The sequence below is a fragment of the Myotis davidii genome, unplaced genomic scaffold (genome assembly GCF_000327345.1).
Source record: "Myotis davidii unplaced genomic scaffold, ASM32734v1 scaffold221, whole genome shotgun sequence".
NCBI lineage: Eukaryota > Metazoa > Chordata > Mammalia > Chiroptera > Vespertilionidae > Myotis > Myotis davidii.
This window is the reverse complement of record NW_006293349.1, coordinates 6661034-6680808: the sequence shown is the minus strand read 5'-3', so window position 1 is coordinate 6680808 and position 19775 is coordinate 6661034. Positions and strand designations below refer to the sequence as shown.

Sequence of the window (19775 nt, the reverse complement as noted above, 5' to 3'; positions counted from 1 at the left end):
TCTCCCCTACTGGGGATTGAGCCTGCATCCCTGGCATGTGCCCTTGATCAGAATTGAACCTGGGACCCTTCAGTCCATAGGCCAATGCTCTATCCACTGAGCCAAACCAGCTAGGGCTACAGGTTTTGTTTGTTTGTTTTTAACAGCAGTTTTATTCTGAATGAAGTCAGTAACATAGTTCAAGTACCATACCAGTTTATGTGTGTGCATCTTTTTCCTGGTGGGGAGAATGTGCTCTTTAAATCTTCTCTTTGGTTGTCTTATAGCTATATTTGGAGCTGATAATGTAATGCACATCCTGTCTGAGATATCTTCTTTTGTCCCTGAGCTACATTGAAATTATATCCTGTCTCTTCTCTTTTTTAAAAAATAGGTAAAAAGAAGTGACTGAAAAGCATATCTGGACGCCATCTAACATGTCGAGGAGAAGATTTGATTGCCGAAGCATTTCAGGCTTGCTAACTACAACTCCTCAAACTCCAATGAAAATGGAAAACTTTAATAATTTTTATACACTGACATCTAAAGAGCTAGGAAGGTAAGGAAATTGTATGATCTGTATGCTGTTTAAATTCACATTTGGATTTGTGTGTCTTTAGTTATATGAAACTCAGTCGTTATTTAACAGTGATTAGAAAGAAAAGTCATCATCTGTTACTATACAGGCCCAGTCTTAACTGACGGGAGGGTTAGTGAGCTGTTAGGGTGTCTGCTCTGTCCCCTAACTTTGGGTTGTCTGAGGTGGACCTGGGAAGAGGCAGCTTAGCCTAGTGGCCTCAGGTAAATGACTGTCCCTTTTGATGATGTAGTTTCATCTGAGAATTGGGGTGAAGATAATTGTATAAATTTTACATGGTGGTCGTGAGGACTACATTAGTTAATATTTATAAAACAGTAGAGTGCTATGTAAGTTTTTGTCAAATAAAAAATTCCTGGATATTGTGTTTGGGCTTAAAAAAATAATGTTTAGATTCTCCCCTTCTTTCCTAAATTAAACAAAAAAATTAACTCATATTTGATATTAGAATTCTGTATAAAAAAGGAATGTATGTTCTATCAGTAAAACCTGTACTTACACTAATACTAATCTGTTTTGACTTAACCAAGGTGAAAATTCCTTAATGACCTGAGATTATAAGACCATTTAGTGCTGTCATTTTAATACTTATCAAAGTTATAAAAGATAAGCCAAGGTATTTAAGTTATATATTTAGCATCTGTTGAGCTTTAAAGACAGTTATCAGAGGGTTAGAAAATGGTGATCGGCCTCTGTCTTCAGTTTGATTTTAGTTCTGGAGGCAGTGTTTTGGCTTCTGTTAAAAAGCTTTACTATTCAGAATGTTTTAAAAAATTGTTTTGCTCTAAATCTTTAATGATTTCTCTGCATTGTCACAGGAAAGCATAAGTTTCCTTCGAGTTACTTTTATCTCACATGGCGTAGTCATGGAACCTTGGCATGGGAAGGACTTTGGTGGTCAGTGATCTCCTAATACAATTTTTTATGCAGTGCAGCAGTCTTTCCTATGATTTTCTTAGCAAGCTGTTTACCCAGCCTCAATTTGACTGCTTCAGTGATGGGGAACTCACGGCCTGAGAGCGCCTGTTCCTTTCTTGGAGCACTTCCTAGGCACACGAGGTTCTGCTTTCTCTCTGTTCGCATCTGCAGGAGGCACGGTTCTCCTTTCGTAGCTGCTTATAATGTCCCTGTGAAAATCCTTCCGAGATTTGGCTCTGGCTACGCATTGCCGGTTTCCTTAAGCACTCATCTTATGACCTCATCTCCAGTAGCCTTCTTCTGAACCACTTTGTGTTTTTCATTGTTAGTCTGAGAATAAGGAGACTTGGGATGGATAGGATTGTCAGTATCTTACCATCTACAGTAGAAAACAACTTTATTTGAGGAGGCCTAAGATTCCATTGGGAGTTTCCTTTCTTTTCTTTTTTTTTTTTTTTGGCAGCCATGTCAGATATGTGTCCAATGGCATCCGTTAGTATATTTTGTAAAAACAGATTAAACTGGAAGTCAGTTGACCTATTTTTACTCTGAACCTAAAGTGTGATCTACTTAGTTGTGTGATTTCCTTTTCTTGAAGATGAGAGGGTGGATTAGATGTTTACAATTTTCCTTCTGTTGCAAAAATGTTTGGAAACTGTTTTGAGCAGGTAACTGACTATGCCTTGAACAGTACACACAATAAAGGTCATTCTTTTCTGCTTTTCTAAGTCACTATTTTAATGAGTAAATGTACAAACATTTATTAACTTTGCAAAATAGGGCGTTTGGGAGCTAGAAAGTCTATAAAATTTCTTTGAGGAAAAGTTAAACTTTGTAGAGAACAGTATTAATACTTCTCAATTGTTTTACAAATAAGATGCCAACATAAAAAGCATAAATTGAATCAGATATAATCTAACATTTCAGGGCAAAGACTCTTGGTAGAATCTGATGAAACACATTCAGATTTCTAATATCTTTATGAAAGAGACCTAGCATTTTTTAAAATTGTTACAGTAAATATTGATATATCTAGTAAACCTTGATAAATTGGAAATCACATTTCCTCTGCCAAGAACTTGCCTTAATTCTTTTGTTGTTGTTGTTAATCCTCACTCGAGGATATTTTTTCCATTGATTGTGAACATTTTTTAAAAAAGACTGGAGGGGGGCGGGTAAGGGGAGAGAGAGATAGAGATAGATAGATATATCAATGTGAGAGAGACACCTAGATTGGTTGCCTTCTTCAGGTACCTCTACGAGGCCTGAGGGTAGAACCTGCAACCTAGGTATGTGCCCTTGACTGGAAATTGAACCGTGACCCTTCAGGGAGCAGGCCAATGCTCTAGCAACTGAGAAACACAGGCCAGGACTAAGTTCTTTTAATATCATTACCAATTTTAATTAGGATTATAATCCTAATTAATAGAAATTAGCATTATAATCTTATTTATCCTGAGGCATGTACATTTTGAAATATCTAAATGCATAATTCTGGCATGTAGTGAACTACAAAGTTACCTTTCTAAATCCATTGCTTTTTATTAATCTTAAGATGTTAGTGTTTTAGAATTTATTTTCTTCAACAAACTAAAATAACATGCAAATGTTAGTAGTTCAATTTTGACTCTTCTCAAAGCTCTTTGTGTTGTTCCTGTTTTTTAACATGTTGGTTAAGTTTTTTTCTACCCTCCCCCCAACTGAGGCAAGTTTCATAGGCCTCTGTGGTCAGAGGGTGAGGCTGATGCCGAAATAAACGTCAGCTTCCTTTGTGGTTGCCCTCCCCCTTCTCTCACATTTTATTGTCTGTTCTAGAATGCTCAGGGTAACTACTAGACCTTTTCACTGCTGGGAAATCTTTTCAGATTTGCCTTTTTGGGGTATGAATTAATTATATATACTTGGTATGGGTTTTAAATTTTCTTAGTTTTTGTTATAGTTGATGTAGGAACATTATGTATTGAAGTTTATTTTGATAATTCTAAACCGCAATTATCATTTTAGAATAGAAATCAAATACTTGTTTTTTTCCCTAAGTCATTTGATAATTATGATAAAAATACTTAACCTTATTTAATGGTATGTAAATAAGGTAGTGAATATATAAGTAACATTTTATTGGAATCACAAATAAGCTTTAAAAATATAAATGCTTTAAGTACAGGATTCAAAATAACACAATATATGGTATTATAGTAGTGGCTTAACTTTTGCTTTATTCAACAGATATCTTAGTTTCTGTTATGTTAGTTAGCTAATGGAGATTTTATAATTACTGTAGTAACTAGGACACATAGGGTCTCTGCCTTCACTGGGCTTTTACTTAGTGGTGAACATTGGCAAATAAATAATTATCAATATTTGGTCACCTTTGCTCTAGACCAGTGGTCGGCAAACTCATTAGTCAACAGAGCCAAATATCAACAGTACAACGATTGAAATTTCTTTTGAGAGCCAAGTTTTTTACACTTAAACTATATAGGTAGGTACATTGTTATTAACTTAATGAGAGTACTCCTAAGGCTTAGGAAGAGCCACACTCAAGGGGCCAAAGAGCCTCATGTGGCTCGTGAGCCACAGTTTGCCGACCACGGCTTCTAATGAGAACTAAACTTGCTTAAGAAAGCATATTTAGAATACCTGAAACAATTCGATAAAAAGTACTTAATTTTGCTCTTTGTTTCTGAGAAAATCCTGGCTTATTGATACATTCATAAAATTATAGTTGAACTGAATTGTTACAATTAGTGCTATAAAATATGTGGACAATTTTCTCGGCCTACTATTTCTGATTCCTAAGTTTTACAGAGTGGATTTCTTCATAAAACTTAAAATTCCCTTTCTGTTTTAGATAAATTTTGTTTCTAAATCTAAGAAAGAATTGGCAGAAGTGCGTGAGTTGCACTTATTAAAAAACAGCTGTCTTAAAAGGAGGAATTGTTTTGTGGTGGTTAGAGCAGAAAGCCAGGGATTCACATTCCACAGTGTAACTCTTGGCACTCCAATCCCATATATGACCTTTCATGAGTCATTTAATCTTAGTCCGACTCAGTTTATTTGGTATAAAATACCAGTGGTTTGAAAGAAAACTAAGGAAATTATTAACTTTTTTGTGTGTTCATTGAAATGCATCAATTTGTATTTCTTTGCATACAGTAAGAAAATACCTTGTAGTTAAAATTAAGCATCCTCAAATAATAAATGAAAAGTTCTTTCAAAGAATCAGGTTTGTCCATGCAGACTTACTGAGTTGATTTATATCTTGATAAATGTAGAGGAGGCAAATTATAGCTTGGTTACTTTTTTGGCATTAGTAGCTATAGTTTTTCAGTGTGATTTCCAGTGTATTTCATTGGCATCAATTTGGAGGAAATTTGGGAAATAAAGAGTAGGAATCTTTGTCATCCTGGTCCTTGAGAACAGTAAGTAAAATAGAATCAAACAATATATTTTGGCCCCACCCCAAACCCAAATACCAAATGAATTAAAAAACTTTCCTTGAGAAGCACCTGGTATGCCATGTTAGAAGTATGTGGAAGGGACCCTGGGGCAAGAGGAGTGGTGGGGCAGAGGTTACTCTCTGCAGATCCTTTATTTACACTTGATCTGTTGGTATCTAGAGAGTAATTTGAACCTTAGGATAGAGTTCCTTAATTTTGGATTTGTTGTCCTCAGGCTTAGAAGTTGTATGAATGGGCTTGGAACTCTGAAACCCCTCTGAAACTGTGTAAAACGTGCTACTTAAGGGCACATGTACATTTTTCTGGATAGGCAGTTTGTAGCTTTTATTAGTCTCAAGTAGTATTACTCAAAATAACATCAGGTCTTTGGGAAACTAGATTTTGAGCAACTATAGGCTGAGAATATACAATTTGCCTCTGTCTTTAAATTTTGGCTGAGATGCTGAGCATTTATTGGAGAGAGCTAAACACATACTTACTCCTAAAATGACATACTTGACGGTAATGGGTGTATTTGTACATAGCTGTTGATAACCATTAATTTCTTAGTAGAAGGTGAACTGTGTTTAGTTCTCTCCAAAGGACATATATACATACCTTTGACATCTGTTACAGGCTTCATAGACTACTGAGCAATACTAAGAGATTTACTGGTAATACAACTGACAAATTGTGATAGGAAGCTTCAAAGCTTGTTAAAAGTGGTGTTGAAAGGCAAAGTGATTACACTAATAAAATTAAGTGTCAGGTATGAATTTTTGCGTTCGTCTTAATTTTTTGTATTTGAAGGAAAGCCTTTTTGATAGAGTTAAAGCTATTAAGGGCGTGGTCTTTGGAAATAGCTCAAGATACATAGCCTCTCTGGAGCCTGCAAAGCAGGAGTAGCATTTACGGTAGGATTGTGTGATATTAAACAGTATTTTTTTAAAGTATATATTTTTATTGCTTTCGGAGAGGATGGGAGAGGGAGAGAGAGATAGAAACATTAATGATGAGTGAGAATTATTGATTGGCTGCCTCCTGCACACCCCCTACTGGGGATCGAGCCCACAACCCAGGCATGTGCCCTGACCGGGAATTGAACCTGGGACTCTCCAGTCTGCAGGCTGACGCTTTATCCACTGAACCAAACCGGCTAGGGCTAAACAGTAATTTATGTGGAGAGTATGGCATGGAGTTGGTGTACAATGATCATGTATATATTAATAGGGAAGAACAAATGTAGTTCCGTCATCCTATTGCGACATTTGCCCTTCTTGTTTTTATGTGGTAATACTGTACATTTTATAAAAGTACATGCAGCAGTTTAAGAGAAAAATGATAAATTTCATGGCATGATTTTTTGAAAAGGTTGATTCTAAGTTGGAGGTATAGCAGTATTTGTCTTGTACTAATACTGTTCTTTATGGAAAAGTTAGAATTGCTTGTCATTTCTTCCCAGGGGAAAATTTGCTGTGGTTAGACAGTGCATATCAAAATCAACTGGCCAAGAATATGCCGCAAAATTCCTAAAAAAGCGCAGAAGAGGACAGGATTGCCGCGCGGAGATCCTGCACGAGATTGCTGTGCTTGAGTTGGCAAGGTCCTGTCCCCATGTGATCAATCTCCATGAAGTCTATGAAAACACAAGCGAAATCATTTTGGTATTGGAATAGTAAGTATACACTCTAGTAAATTTAAGTAAATTTATAGTACCTCCTTCATTGGTGGGATAGGGTGACTTGAAATGTCAGGACAAGAATGATAAAGGTATGACAGGATCTTGTGAGCATTCCTGTTGATGAGATATTAGAAACATGGTACTTTATATCCATCTACTTTCACAAGGCCAAGAGTACAGCCCCACAGACACTAAAACCAAGTAGCAGAAGAGCCTAGGCTACTACCAATATGATTTCATTGTTCACGCAGTTTTGTTAGTACTACATGTGTCAGATTCTTCAGCTGACCTTTACAAAGTTATCTACTTACATGGCATCTGCATGTTTGACTACGTGAAAAGTAGCTGACATTTTTCCAAAACAGTGATGGAATTCTAGGCTTGGAGGATGAATATACAAAGGAGCATCGTCAGCTTTCATAAAAATCCTCTTTTTTCAATCATCTAAGTCAGCGGTTGCCAACCATTCGGACCTCACGGACCACCAGTTGGCGACCGCTGATCTAAATGGCAACAATAAAATGCTTCAAAAGTTTTGACATATTAGGACTTAAACTTCAAATCTACAAAGAAGTTGAAAGAATAACTACTTTTCAGCTTGATTCACCGATTGTTGACATCTTGCCATTTTTAACTGAAGCATTTAAAATTGGTGGGTGTCTTGATAGTTTCCTTTACATGCCAAAGTATTTACCCAGTTTCTGTGAACTTCTGTAATCTGCTTAAGTTTTTTTTTTTTCTTTCCTCTTAACTCTGGCTCACTTTCTATATCTGTAGATCCACCTGAGTATCTCTTTTGTGGGGAAAATGGTAGTCCTACAACAGACATTGGTCAGCTTGCCAAATTGAAAGGAAGAGACAATCTGATAGGCTGACAGTCATAGTATTTGTTTGACCTTGTTACTAAAATAAGCAAACAAAAAACTGGTAGGATAGTTTCCATGGTTACAAAAGTAATTGCCTATTGTGTTAAATTTAGAAGATATAGAAAATGGATATCATATGTAAACTATGTTTACTTTTATGGCATATTCCTATATTTAAAAATCATTCTTATTTTCCAGTCTATGCACATTTACCTTTAGAAACAAATTGTGATCTATTGGGCATTCTCTATTGTAACCTTTTTGTTCACTTAAGAATATATTACATATACTTCTATATGTATGATGCAGTGTTTCTAAAACTGAATTTTAATTTAGCGAAGACTTTTGAAAATTGCCTTCATAATCATGAAGAAGCCCCACATCCAGAAATGCTGGATGTTGGTTAGGTGTGGAACTGGTATTTGTTGCTCATTATAATAATAGCGAATATGTATTTAGTATTTGTCATGTGTCAGACACTGTGATGATCTGCGTTGATCCTTACAACATCTGTTGTATTCGGTACTTGACATGGCTTATCTAACTTCATGCAGCAACCCACTGGAGTTGGGGCAATGCTTTTCAGTGTGTGTCATTATGTTACAGTAGGAGAAATGGGCGCATGCACTTACCATCGCATTCGAGTTATGTGCAGTGTCTTTACAGGAGTGCACAGAGTGGAGTTCACTGCTAGACATTTTAAAGCAAACTAAATGTCTCCTACTCAGATTGTCTTTACCATGATAAAGTTAAGACAGATATCAAAGTTACTTTCTCATCAATATGCTGAGAGATGCAGAGGGTTGGGAGCTGAGGTATGAGGTACATGTGATCAGAGCTTCACATGTGCTCCCTACCAGCTGCCCCACGGGGTTCTTTGGACTCTCAAACAAAATGCAAAGCAGCTTGGCCCTGCGGCTTCTGCCCGCGGGCACCTGGTTGCTGGCACACTCGGTGTGGACGGCTCGACTCTGAGTTACATCAGCAGTGTGAAGGGTCAGTCCCCTGACTTTCAGTGTGAGACTCAAATTTGTGACAGCCATTGATTTTTTTCTTATGGCTCCTAATACATTATGACTTGCTCTTCTTCTTGGCAGTCACTGAGATTTCTGAATTTCAGTTTCAGCTGCTCTGAAGCATGACTGCCTATTCCATCATCCATCCATCCATCCATGCATTCATTCATTCAACAAACACTTCTACATGTCAGACACTGTTCTCAATGCTATGGATATAGCAGTGAGCCAAAGAAATAAAAATAGTGGTTCCTAGAGTGAGTGAGTTCCTGTTTTATTACATAGAATATGCTTTACTTGAGATATTCCCAAACATACCTTTTAAATTTGATGACTAACTTGCAACGGCATGGATGGAACTGGAGAGCATTATGCTAAGTGAAATAAGCCAGTCAATGAAAGAAAAATACCACATGATCTCACTTATTCATGGATAATTGAGACCATTATAAACTTTTGAACAATAATAGATACAGAGGCAGAGCTGCCTCAAACAGAGTGTCAAACTGCATCGGGAAGGCCGGGGAGAAAAGACTTGACTAGGCATTGCTGGCTTTAAAAATGGAAGGGGGACATGAGGCCAGGAACATGGGCAGTCTCCAGAAGCTAGAAAAGGCAACAAAACAGGCTCTTCTCTAGAACCCTCCAGAAAGAATCTAGCCATGCCCACACTCTGATTTAAGCTCGATGAGACGACCTACATCAGACTTCTCACCTCTGGAACTGTAAAATAAATTTGTGTTGTTTTTGTAAAAAAAAAAAAAAATAAATAAATAAATAAATAAATTTGATGACTAACATCTAGATTTTTTTTGCATGATGTTCTGACTGAGACCTTTTTATCTTATTATTTAGAGTTAGTCCTCAAAAAATAAAATCTGTTTTGTTGTGATAGCTCTATTTTACGGATGGGAAGCTCAAATAAGTGACTGGCCCTAAATTATATTGCTTCAAATAGCAGATTTAGGATTTTAATTGTTTGATACCAGACATAGGGATTTTTCACTATGCCTTTGTCAGCATTCTTTGGCTGTTCAATTCTTTAAAAATACATACATACATACATACATATAAATAAAAGACCTGGGTTCTGGCCCCAAATATTCTTTGTGAAGCTGCCAAACAGGATATTGGTGAAGAATATTGATTCTCACCCATTTTATACAGATTGAGATTCTGGTTCCTCCATTTACTATATGACTATGTACAAGTTGCTCTATCCTCGTTGAACTTGGTTCTTCATCTGTAAAATGGAAGTAATAGCCACCTACCTCACAAGGTTGTCATGAAGGTCAGAATAGGTGATATTTGTAGTTAAATAAAAATGAGTAAAATGGAGGGGCAGCAGAACTGAGCTGCTAGTGTCAGCTATTCTTTTTATTGCAGTTAAGGCAGTTATTATTGAATTATAATGCAATTTAATTTTATTTGTTAAATATCCAAATATTAGCATCCGTAATTTGAAATATTCCTGTCATCTACTTTATTCCTTAAAGATCCCTCCCACGCCCTTCTTCTACTCTAAATGTGTATTTGGAGACTAAAATGTAGATGGCTGTGTGTCTTTTACTTAACAGGGATACAGTATTTAAAAGCATCATATTAGGTCAATGATTTTTCAAGTTTCTATTATCTGAATTTTATGTCAGTGCTGCAGGTGGAGAAATTTTCAACCTGTGTTTACCTGAGCTGGCGGAAATGGTCTCTGAAAGTGACATTATCAGACTCATCAAACAAATACTTGAAGGAGTTTATTATCTGCATCAGAATAACATTGTGCACCTTGATTTAAAGGTAATGTAAGATGCAATTGTAAGCACCGCTACACTCGTTCCTTCTTTGCTCTGGGTTTGCACAGTGGCAGGCTGGGTTGGCAGGAAGCAGCAGTCAGATCTGCGGTCCAGGCGGCACTGGTGTGCTCTGTTTCCCTTGTGCGGCATGGACTTAAGCTTGTGTTGGCCGAGAGGAGAGGCCTGCATGTGTGAGCAGCTCACAGTCATCACTTGGCTCTTAAACCATCAGTTCTCCACGTTCTCAGCCTTAAAGCACCCCACGCCACCTTACTCTTACGTCCTGGATCTTCTGTTTATAAACCGCCTCCCTCTAACATACTCAGTTCTGACCATCCCTGAAGGTAACTTCCTCCTTGTCCTCATTCCTTTGCTCCCTCATGCTCATCTTTCTCTTGAGGTTTTCAGTCTTTTGCTCCTCTGCCCTCCCTCCCCCCAGAACATCCAGGCCCCTTTCCCAAGCCCTGTCACCACTTCAGCCTCTCATGGCCCTATTCTTTCTCTTTATCCTTCCGCCCCAGCTACTGAAGGACCTTCACATTGGAATCCATCTGCATCTTATTTTTTGATATTGTACTCTTTCCTTCTGCATAATTTCCCTTCCATAGACTTTCCCATGCAGCTTACTGTCTAACCTACAGTCAGACCCAGGGCCGTCACACTCTACTGAACCGTTTTCTGTTTCTGGAAATGGATGTACTTCATTCCCTCAAGCCTTCGTTCATGCGATTCCCCAGGGCACCTCTCTAACTGGCATGTCCTGTGTATCCATCCGTTAGGATTCAGCTTAAGCATCTTCTCTGCTGCAGAGTCTTCTTGGGTTTAATATGGGCAGAATTAAGTAGTCGTTATTACTGAGTATTCTCTAGCTCATAATCAGTTAATCAATCTATGTATCCATCTTTTTCCCCAAACCAAGAATCCTCTGAGTGAATTTTTTACTTTATCATTGAATCTATAGCTCCTTCTAAATAGTTTAGCAAATGTTTCATGTATGACTCATATGAAATATATAAGTAGTATGTTCCACTTAATTTACCTCTGATCAGAGACTAGTAGTGTTTTATTGCTGTATATTACTGATCATATTTTTGTTGTGCTTTATTAGCCACAGAATATATTATTGAGCAGCATATACCCTCTTGGGGACATAAAAATTGTAGATTTTGGAATGTCTCGAAAACTAGGAAATGCATGTGAACTTCGGGAAATCATGGGGACACCTGAATACTTAGGTAAGAATTTTCTCTTATTTTCTACACTATTTTGAAATTTATTAACTAAATTACGCCTCTACGTTATATATTTTAGAGCATCTAATTTCAGGATATATTTGGTTCAGGTATTTTGGTTATGACACACTTGAATGAACTGTAATGAATATAGGATTGAGACATTCATAACAATTCACACCATATTATTCATATAAGTTCAAAAGTTTAATGTGTGGGTAAAAAGAAAGTTAGGGAGCAGGAAATAGAGGAAAACAGATCAAGTGGGCCGTCACTGCCCTTGAGGCCGGGCTGTTGGGTAGACATCACTTCTCCTTCTGTCCTGTCTCAGCTCTAATGCTGTTGACAATACAGATACCTTCAGTTCGCAGGAATTGGTAGCAGGACTCCTTGTTGTTTGTTGGTGCTGCTTTAAAATGTGAGATTTTGCCTCAGTCTGTAAAAGGATTTTAAAGAATCCTTTAAAGAAGTGTGACAAAAAAATATATGACTAGATAATCTAATGACATTGTACTAGATCAATCGATTAGACTATGAAGGTTTTTAAGGCATATGAGGCAGCATGTAAATGTGAAGTTTTAAATTTATAGTAGTAATCTGTCTATACGCATTTGTTTCTGCGTGTATTGCTGTCCCTAAGCAGGCATTGAACTAAGCAGAGCAGGTGCTGCTCACAGCAGGCAGCTGACGTTCCCTAAGTGAGGAACGCAGCACATGACTAACTTAGTAGAGACACTAGTGCCCTAGAATGAGTTATTGTAATTCTAGACAACACAGCTCCAGAAGTATACGAAGAGGTTGTAGGAGCTGCAGTGACAGCTGACAATATGTAGGTCTCAAAGGCTCTATTACCAACACTGCTAGGCTTTAGAAACAATTCTTCTTGGAGAAGTTAGGAAACCATACAGTGAAACCAAGCAGTTATTATTCAAGCATAAATCTGAGTTTTTACTCTACTAATTTGAAATGTATGGTAATGTTTGAAAGTTTGGCAGGGAAAGAGACAGTGGGAAATTAATTGTGCAGGAAATTAGGGATATGCAATCTACTTGTAAATCTAGAGCACATCCAGGAAGCACAATTTGCTCCTCGTGTCATTGTACGATGCATGTGATGCTATTACCCTGAAAAGGAAAGCTTAAATTAGTCTAATGAAATAACCCAAACTAATTCCCAAGAGTAGTAAAATAAGATTTTAAGAAGATTCTAACTTCTAACTCTTTACTTCTTCATAATTATTTTTTCTGGGATTAACCTAAATGATTAAAAAATATATATGTAGCTACCAGTTACACCAAAGAACATTATTGGGGCTTTTGAATTATGTGGTTACATAATTTGCTTAACATTAGATATTTTTAAATGTCCAGTCACAGGATAATTAATGTGATGTTAATTTCGATTGATCTTATATTAGTAGTTCTTAAAAATTAAATCCAGTTTAACTTAATGTAAAGTAATTGTCATGATTTTAAATTTGTCAGTATTGAATTTTGAATTATATTTTCCCTTTCAGCTCCAGAAATCCTGAATTATGATCCTATTACCACAGCTACAGATATGTGGTAAGATTTTATTAGTTACCTAAATGCCTTTATTAAAAGTTGGGTAGTGTATATTCTAGGGTTCTTTGATTCTAAATATAAATAATAAGGCTTTTTTGAAAAGGTTTTACTCAAGTGTCATTGTTATGCCACAGGAAAGTGTTTACCCGTTCTTTTTAAGTAGCACTTCGGCTCTGAACCAGAGCTACAGAAATAAACAGGAGGAAGACGAGATGTAGTAAAGGAACATGCTCCATGTTCTGTCATAACGGTGAAATGCTGTTTACTGAGCGTGAGGAAGCAGCAGACACGCACCAGGTGGGGGGCATCTGATCTAGGCCTAGAACTGAGCACAAGAAGGAGGTCAGGTCAGTGCAGAAGGGTAGTGTTCTGGGGGCATATCATAAAAGATATGCTCTCCTGAACGAGGGTGCACCGAGCTCTGTGGCTAGCCCAGAGGACCGGGAGCAGACCTGGAGTTGATTATGTGGCTGTAGTTGGGACCGCTGTTGGCTCTGACTACAGGCCACGTGGAAGAGTTGAGGGAAGATTTGGGTTCACGGAGCTGTAATGGGTTTGCCGAGGAAAAAGGGCCCTGTGACTGAATGAGTGAGTGAAACATACTGTCCGTATTCTCTTTTTTTGACTCCTGAGCACAAGACTTGTCATTAACTTATTTTAGGCTCTGAAAAGTTTTGTAGTAAAAAAAAATCTACCCGCCCAACTTCATGCTTTGCCAAACTTGCAGACTCTATTTGCACAAAAGCCCTGTTTATGTCTCACAGATCATTACTGTGTCATTGGACACCATTTGGAAAATGCTGCTTTTTGCATGGCTTTGTGTACTTGGTAACAAGTGTTTGTGTGAAGGGCAGACTGGAGGTATAATGATATATATTTCATGTATTTATAACTACATACACATGTGCACTTCCCCCATATTCTTTTTCTGTGAGGCAGACTTTGAGATTATTATTTTAGTTTTAATAATATAGGAACTTAGGAAAACAATTTAAGTCTGTAGTTTAACTGTAAAGTTGAGAACAGGAATATATATGTTGAGTATCAATTTTACTTTATATGAATGTTTTAATATTAACACATTTAAAATTCCTCTTCTCCCTTTTTTGTTTTTCAGGAATATTGGTATCATAGCCTATATGTTAGTAACTCATACATCCCCATTTGTGGGAGAAGATAATCAAGAAACATACCTCAATATATCTCAAGTTAATGTAGATTATTCAGAGGAAACTTTCTCATCAGTTTCACAGCTGGCCACAGACTTTATCCAGAGTCTTTTAGTAAAAAATCCAGAGTAAGTAAGACATTAATCTGTTTACTATTATGAAATAAATAATTTATGTTTATTAAGAAACATACATTCTAAAACTGTAACACTAATAAGTAAGCTCTTGGGTAAAATGGGGAAAGAGGTGGTATGAGAGATCGTTAAGTAACAAATTCATAATTTCAAACATGGAAAATATAAAATACAGAACAGGAAATTTTGGAGTGAAGGGAAGATATGGGTTCTTTTTCTCTCAACCTGCCATTAATTCCTGAAATTCCCTAAAATAATTAGAAATAGAAGGTTTACAATACACACAGCTGGTTGATTTGTAGTTAAATGATCACAGTTATGTAGCAAGTGCAAACGCCTGATGGTCAGATCTTTAAGGATCATCGGGTGCCCTTTGACCACCTACGAAAGAAGGGACTTGAAACTGTGGCTTAGGACTCTGACCTCACTCATTGGCAACTTCAAGGCAGGAAAAGAAAAAGCCGACCTCCCTTTTGTCTGCCAGGGTCAGCAGTGTTTACGTGAAAGGGCCTGGCTGGCCTTAATGCAGAGGCTGTGGCCTAGTGCCTGGTGTTACTACTTGTCAGGACGTTTCTCTCTGGTCATTATTTACTCTCAGGAGGACTCAGCCTCCTATCTGTTTAAGAAAGAAACCTCGTAGGTTTGTTAATTATTTTATTGGCCCAAACAGGCTCTCACTGGCTGTATTTTGGATGTGACAGTTGAAATAGTACCACTGCTGTTTGTTTCTGGTTATAGGCAGTTTTTATTTGCTTCAATATTCTTTTACCTAGGTTCTAAAATTTCTATAATGACCACATTAATTTTTTTATAGTTAGAAAAAAATGAACATGAAGGCAAAGAAAGGAAGCAGGTGTTAAGGGTAATGTGTTTGTGTGAAGGTTGAAGCTCTGGGCTAGATAGGTGTTTTTCTTACTTTTGAAATATTGTGATATTTGACTACGTTACTTTTGTAATAGAAAACAAAGTTTAAAAACTCAAAATGCTAGGTGAGCATTATTGAAGAGCAGCTTTTGTTTTGAAGACTTAGCAGTAACAATAATATTAGATATTATAAATCACTTACATATATTTTCATTTAAAGGGTCTATAAACCCAAGAGACTTTATAATTTCACTAATTTTCATTTGTGAGGATAACATCCATTCTCAAGCTTTTTGACTAGTTTCATCTGTAAGCTCCATGATAAATTGAATTTTTGGCACATGTCAGAATGAAAGAGATTGCTAGGTTCTCCAGGGTTCCTATTCTTACTCCCTTCTGTGCTGTGGGTATGTGTTATTTTCATATTTATAACACGTAACTTGATGATACACTGAACTGCAGACATTTCCAAACTGCTATTTAGTTCTTAATTTTTCCGTGGTGTTTTCTCTCAAAGGAAAAGACCAACAGCAGAGATCTGCCTCACTCATTCTTGGCTACAGCAATGGGATTTTGGAAACTTGTTTCTCCCCGAAGAAATGTCCAGTCCCCCTCAAGATCAGGATCACACGACAAGGTCCTCTGAAGACAAGACTCTGAAATCCTCCTGTAATGGCACCTGTGAGGATCGAGAAGACAAAGAGAACATCCCAGAGGATAGCAGTGTGGTTTCCAAAAGATTCCGCTTTGATGACTCATTGCCCAGCCCCCATGAACTGGTTTCAGATGTGCTCTGTTAGCACTCTTCTCTCTGACTCCTGTGGACTGAACTTGGCATTTGAAATCCACTCCAGTGTGTGACTGTGGTCTGTAGCTTTATATATGGCTTGTTTATATTGTACATGCACTTTTGCATAGGAGGATTTAGGAAATTGTTTAAAATGTCGTTAGTTACTAGCATAATTTCATTTCCTATCCTGAGATACCACTATGCAGAGAAGAAAAGACTTAAATATATAGCCAAAAATAAAAGTGTGCATTGGAATAATTTAAGTTCATTTTGATTTATCAAAATGTTTTATATACCAGGGGAAAAAAGTGATTTGAGTTATATTATGGTTGATGTAAACTGAAAATAATGAAGAGATATTTTATATTTGAAGATGTTTTGATGGCTATTTTGAAATTACCTAAGATTCTCATTGTATGTAGTGTGCTCTATGAGAGAGGTCCTTTACCCAGAGCAAAGGGGGATTACACACCAGAGCGGGGATGTTATGTACGAGTTAGAGCAGAGGAAAGGGTGGCATGGCATTTTAACTCTCAGTCTTCTTCAGTTGTGATTGGACCTGACAAATGGAAAATACTGTTTACAAGGGTAGAGGATTTCATCTTCCAGAATTTCTAGAGTAGAAGATACTTCGGGAAAACTGAGTGCGCTCCAATTTTAGTCGGCCAAACACCTTTATTAATTGAGTTAGGAGAAAATGCTGACAGACTTAGGTGACTTAGAGAATTCTAGATGTCTTCTAAGTCTTGAGATATGAGCCAGGCATTCAGAGTTCTAAAAGTGAGCATTCAAAAAGTCACAGCACCAGTAGGACTGTGAACACAGTGCCAGAGTCACAAGGTAGATGTGTCATAAAACACCATGCCATCAAGCTCTCCTGAAGTTCCCGCGTCAATTCCTAGTGGTGGTGTTGCTCCCGGAAGGCCCCCTGCAGAGGGGCCCTCCGGTCTTCTGGTGGGACCAGTGCCAGTAAGTCCCTGGGACAGCAGGACGTGTGCTCAGGGCTGGGACTATGTGCGGTCCCAGCGGGGCAAGTTCACTCCTGGGGTGATCTTTGATGACTTTGCACCTGGTGATTATTCAAAAGTCTATTATACTGTCATGTTAAGGTCATTGTAATCTTTATATCCCCAGCATTTCCTGAAGGAAAGTTGTTTCTATTTGTGTGTGTATATATATGTACAGGTATATGTATATATGTATATAGAAAATATAGTCTTTAGACAACTTTGTCTAGGCATTCTTCACTCTGATATGCTCAACTCAGGTGCCAAAGGAGCTCTTGTCTTATGACATATGAATATACATATAAATTCTTTAAGAAGCAGTTTGTTGGGTCAATAAACTAGTCATTGTGGAAGCTAAACTGGGTTCTTGTATATGCAAAACTGATGAGTTTTTTTCTGAATTGTTGATTGTCCATTTATTTGCCTTCAGTATTAAGGTAATTCAGGTAAAGCTTAGTAAGCCATTGGAAAAAGAGAAAGTGATTACTTTTACAAAAGACCATATTATATATTTAATTTCCAGAGAAATTGTGCCATACTAAAAAAAAAAATCAAATGTTAGAATTTTGAATTATAAGCTAGTTCTTAAAATATATTTTATACTAGCTTTCTTTAACTCTTAGGAATATTAAAATACTTTATATACTTCCTCTTAGTTAATAGAATACACAGAGTTGTAAATTTCCAGACCTTTTTTCCTAACAATTTCTATTATTAAAAAAACAACAAATAAAAAACAACCAGTGGTTGCACATAAACAGTATTCGATTTTTTTCATAAGGGTGAATTTAAATATTTTTACTAATTGAAATGTAAAAATAAAGTAAAGCAATCTTTAGAGAGAAGTTATTAACAAATGACTCAATTTTTATTTTTTCTTCTCCCAAGATTGAAAGTATATGAAAAGCAGATGATGTATCTGACTGAAGCAGGAATCTAGAGCCCCTGTGAGGTGAACGGATGCCTGAAAACACATCTGAAGAGTAGTGTGAAACTGATGAATTTATAGAATTTAATTTTCCTCTTGGATCAGATCCCTAGAGAGGTGGGATTAAAAAGTAGTAGAATAGATGACAGTTATAATTGCCATTTAACTTTTTTCCCCCACACAAAGTTAACCTAACTCTGAGGACAGAAAGTTGTCATGGCCCTTTAAAGAAGCCCAACAGGGCCTGTTCATAGATTGTGATGAGACAAGGTGCCTGTGCCGGAGGCTAAATCAACACATAGCTTCCTTCATCAAGAAAGCCTTGTTGCTGTAGCAGCTGGTTAGTGCTAGAACTGGTTATCATCTAGCACGAGCTCGGTCTTTTGGTATTGGTTGCAGATAGTTCATGGGCCATACTTTGAATAGCCTGCTCTAAGCAACAGTAATAAATGTTGGTATTTTATAACTGTTTACATTTCCTCTATTTTGAATTTTCAGTTTGATATCTGACTTGGGAACATCCTTATTCAATGTTGTGTAAACAATTATTCTTTAATTTCAAATTGTATTAAAATTTATTCAACTTCCAGTTTGGGAAATTACCAGTTTATACTTTTATGAAAGTTTAAAAAACTTTAATTGTAAATTTCACACCAATTACAACTGCCCTCCAACTTAGCTTTCATTAGATATTCATGTTGCTTGAGGCATATTGAATGACATTGTTATGAAACCTTCAGTAACAAAACTTGTTACATCAGCTTAATGATCCGTTTGGTTAAAAATTATAAGGCACTTTTGTTTACATTTGTGGTTGTCTTTTGTTCTAAAGTATTTCTAAATGTATTATTCATAAAAGCAGACCTTGCCTGGAGGCTCTAGCCTTTGACCCACATCATCTTTGAACTTCTTTCCCAATGCAGACGTGTTTATTAGATCTTGTCTTTTGGAAAAGTCACACATATTTGTGAACAAGGTCTATTCTTTAGTAATAATAGATACTTTAAGGAAATGTCAGTGAATGGCAGAGTACTACATTACTATAAAGACAAATAAGGAATTCTGAGTCACCACAAATGGTTGAACTGTTTATTTTCTCAGTTTAAAATTTTTTTAATGAATAAAGGAATTTTCAAGAAGTTTATAACCTGGTTGTCAGTTCCCTTTATTTACGGTAGTTATATTCTATGAATTCCCCATAAACAGTGAATCCCGAAACACTGCTTCTAGGAGAAATACAGGGTTAGGTTCCTGAAAGCTCTTCATAACATTTTCGTTCACTGAGCAATATATAACCTTGTTTTATGTGCGTTTCTGTTTACAGAGACCTTATTTAATAGTTGATCATTAACATTGAACCCATAGCTAACGGCACTAGAACTCATGCCTGAATGAAGCTAATCTGATTCGTGTATTTTTTTCCATAAGCCCTTGTGCATAGGAACACTACATGTATAACACTTCTGAACTATGAAGTGTTTTTAAACAGTAAAATCACCAACAAAAATGTAGAAAACATGACATGAATTAGACCACAAAGAGGACACTTGTCTTCCAGTACGAGAACTAAGAAGGCAGGGTCACCTTGTTCAACCTTAGCTGGGAACAAGTGTATCGGGCAACTCCACTTTTTCACCACATGAACGTGTTAGCAAATGACTGAAAGCACCATGCATGTTGATTCTGGGGTTACACACACATTTTAGCAAGCAGGTGAGTTTGCAAATAAGGAATCTGAATAAGGAGGGCCAATTGTATATGCTAAATCATGTAAGAAGTATGAAGTATAATGAGAAGA

General features: G+C 36.9%; 1 protein-coding gene across 2 annotated transcripts; it reads left to right on the top strand.

Moving 5' to 3' along the window:
• The first annotated feature begins 129 nt into the window (after positions 1-129).
• Positions 130-19124, top strand: STK17B (serine/threonine kinase 17b). 2 transcript variants are annotated; one of them, XM_006767077.2, is made up of 7 exons: positions 130-538; positions 6398-6610; positions 10148-10292; positions 11397-11523; positions 13037-13085; positions 14203-14382; positions 15770-16340. In XM_006767077.2, the coding sequence occupies exons 1-7, from the start codon at positions 417-419 to the stop codon at positions 16050-16052; spliced, it is 1119 nt and encodes a 372-aa protein (XP_006767140.1). In that variant the 5' UTR covers positions 130-416; the 3' UTR covers positions 16053-16340. The 2 variants fall into 2 exon arrangements, with proteins under 2 accessions (XP_006767140.1, XP_015421585.1); XM_015566099.1 differs by lacking the exon at positions 130-538 and adding an exon at positions 1386-2163 and having other exon boundaries at positions 15770-19124.
• Positions 19125-19775: the final 651 nt, after the last annotated feature.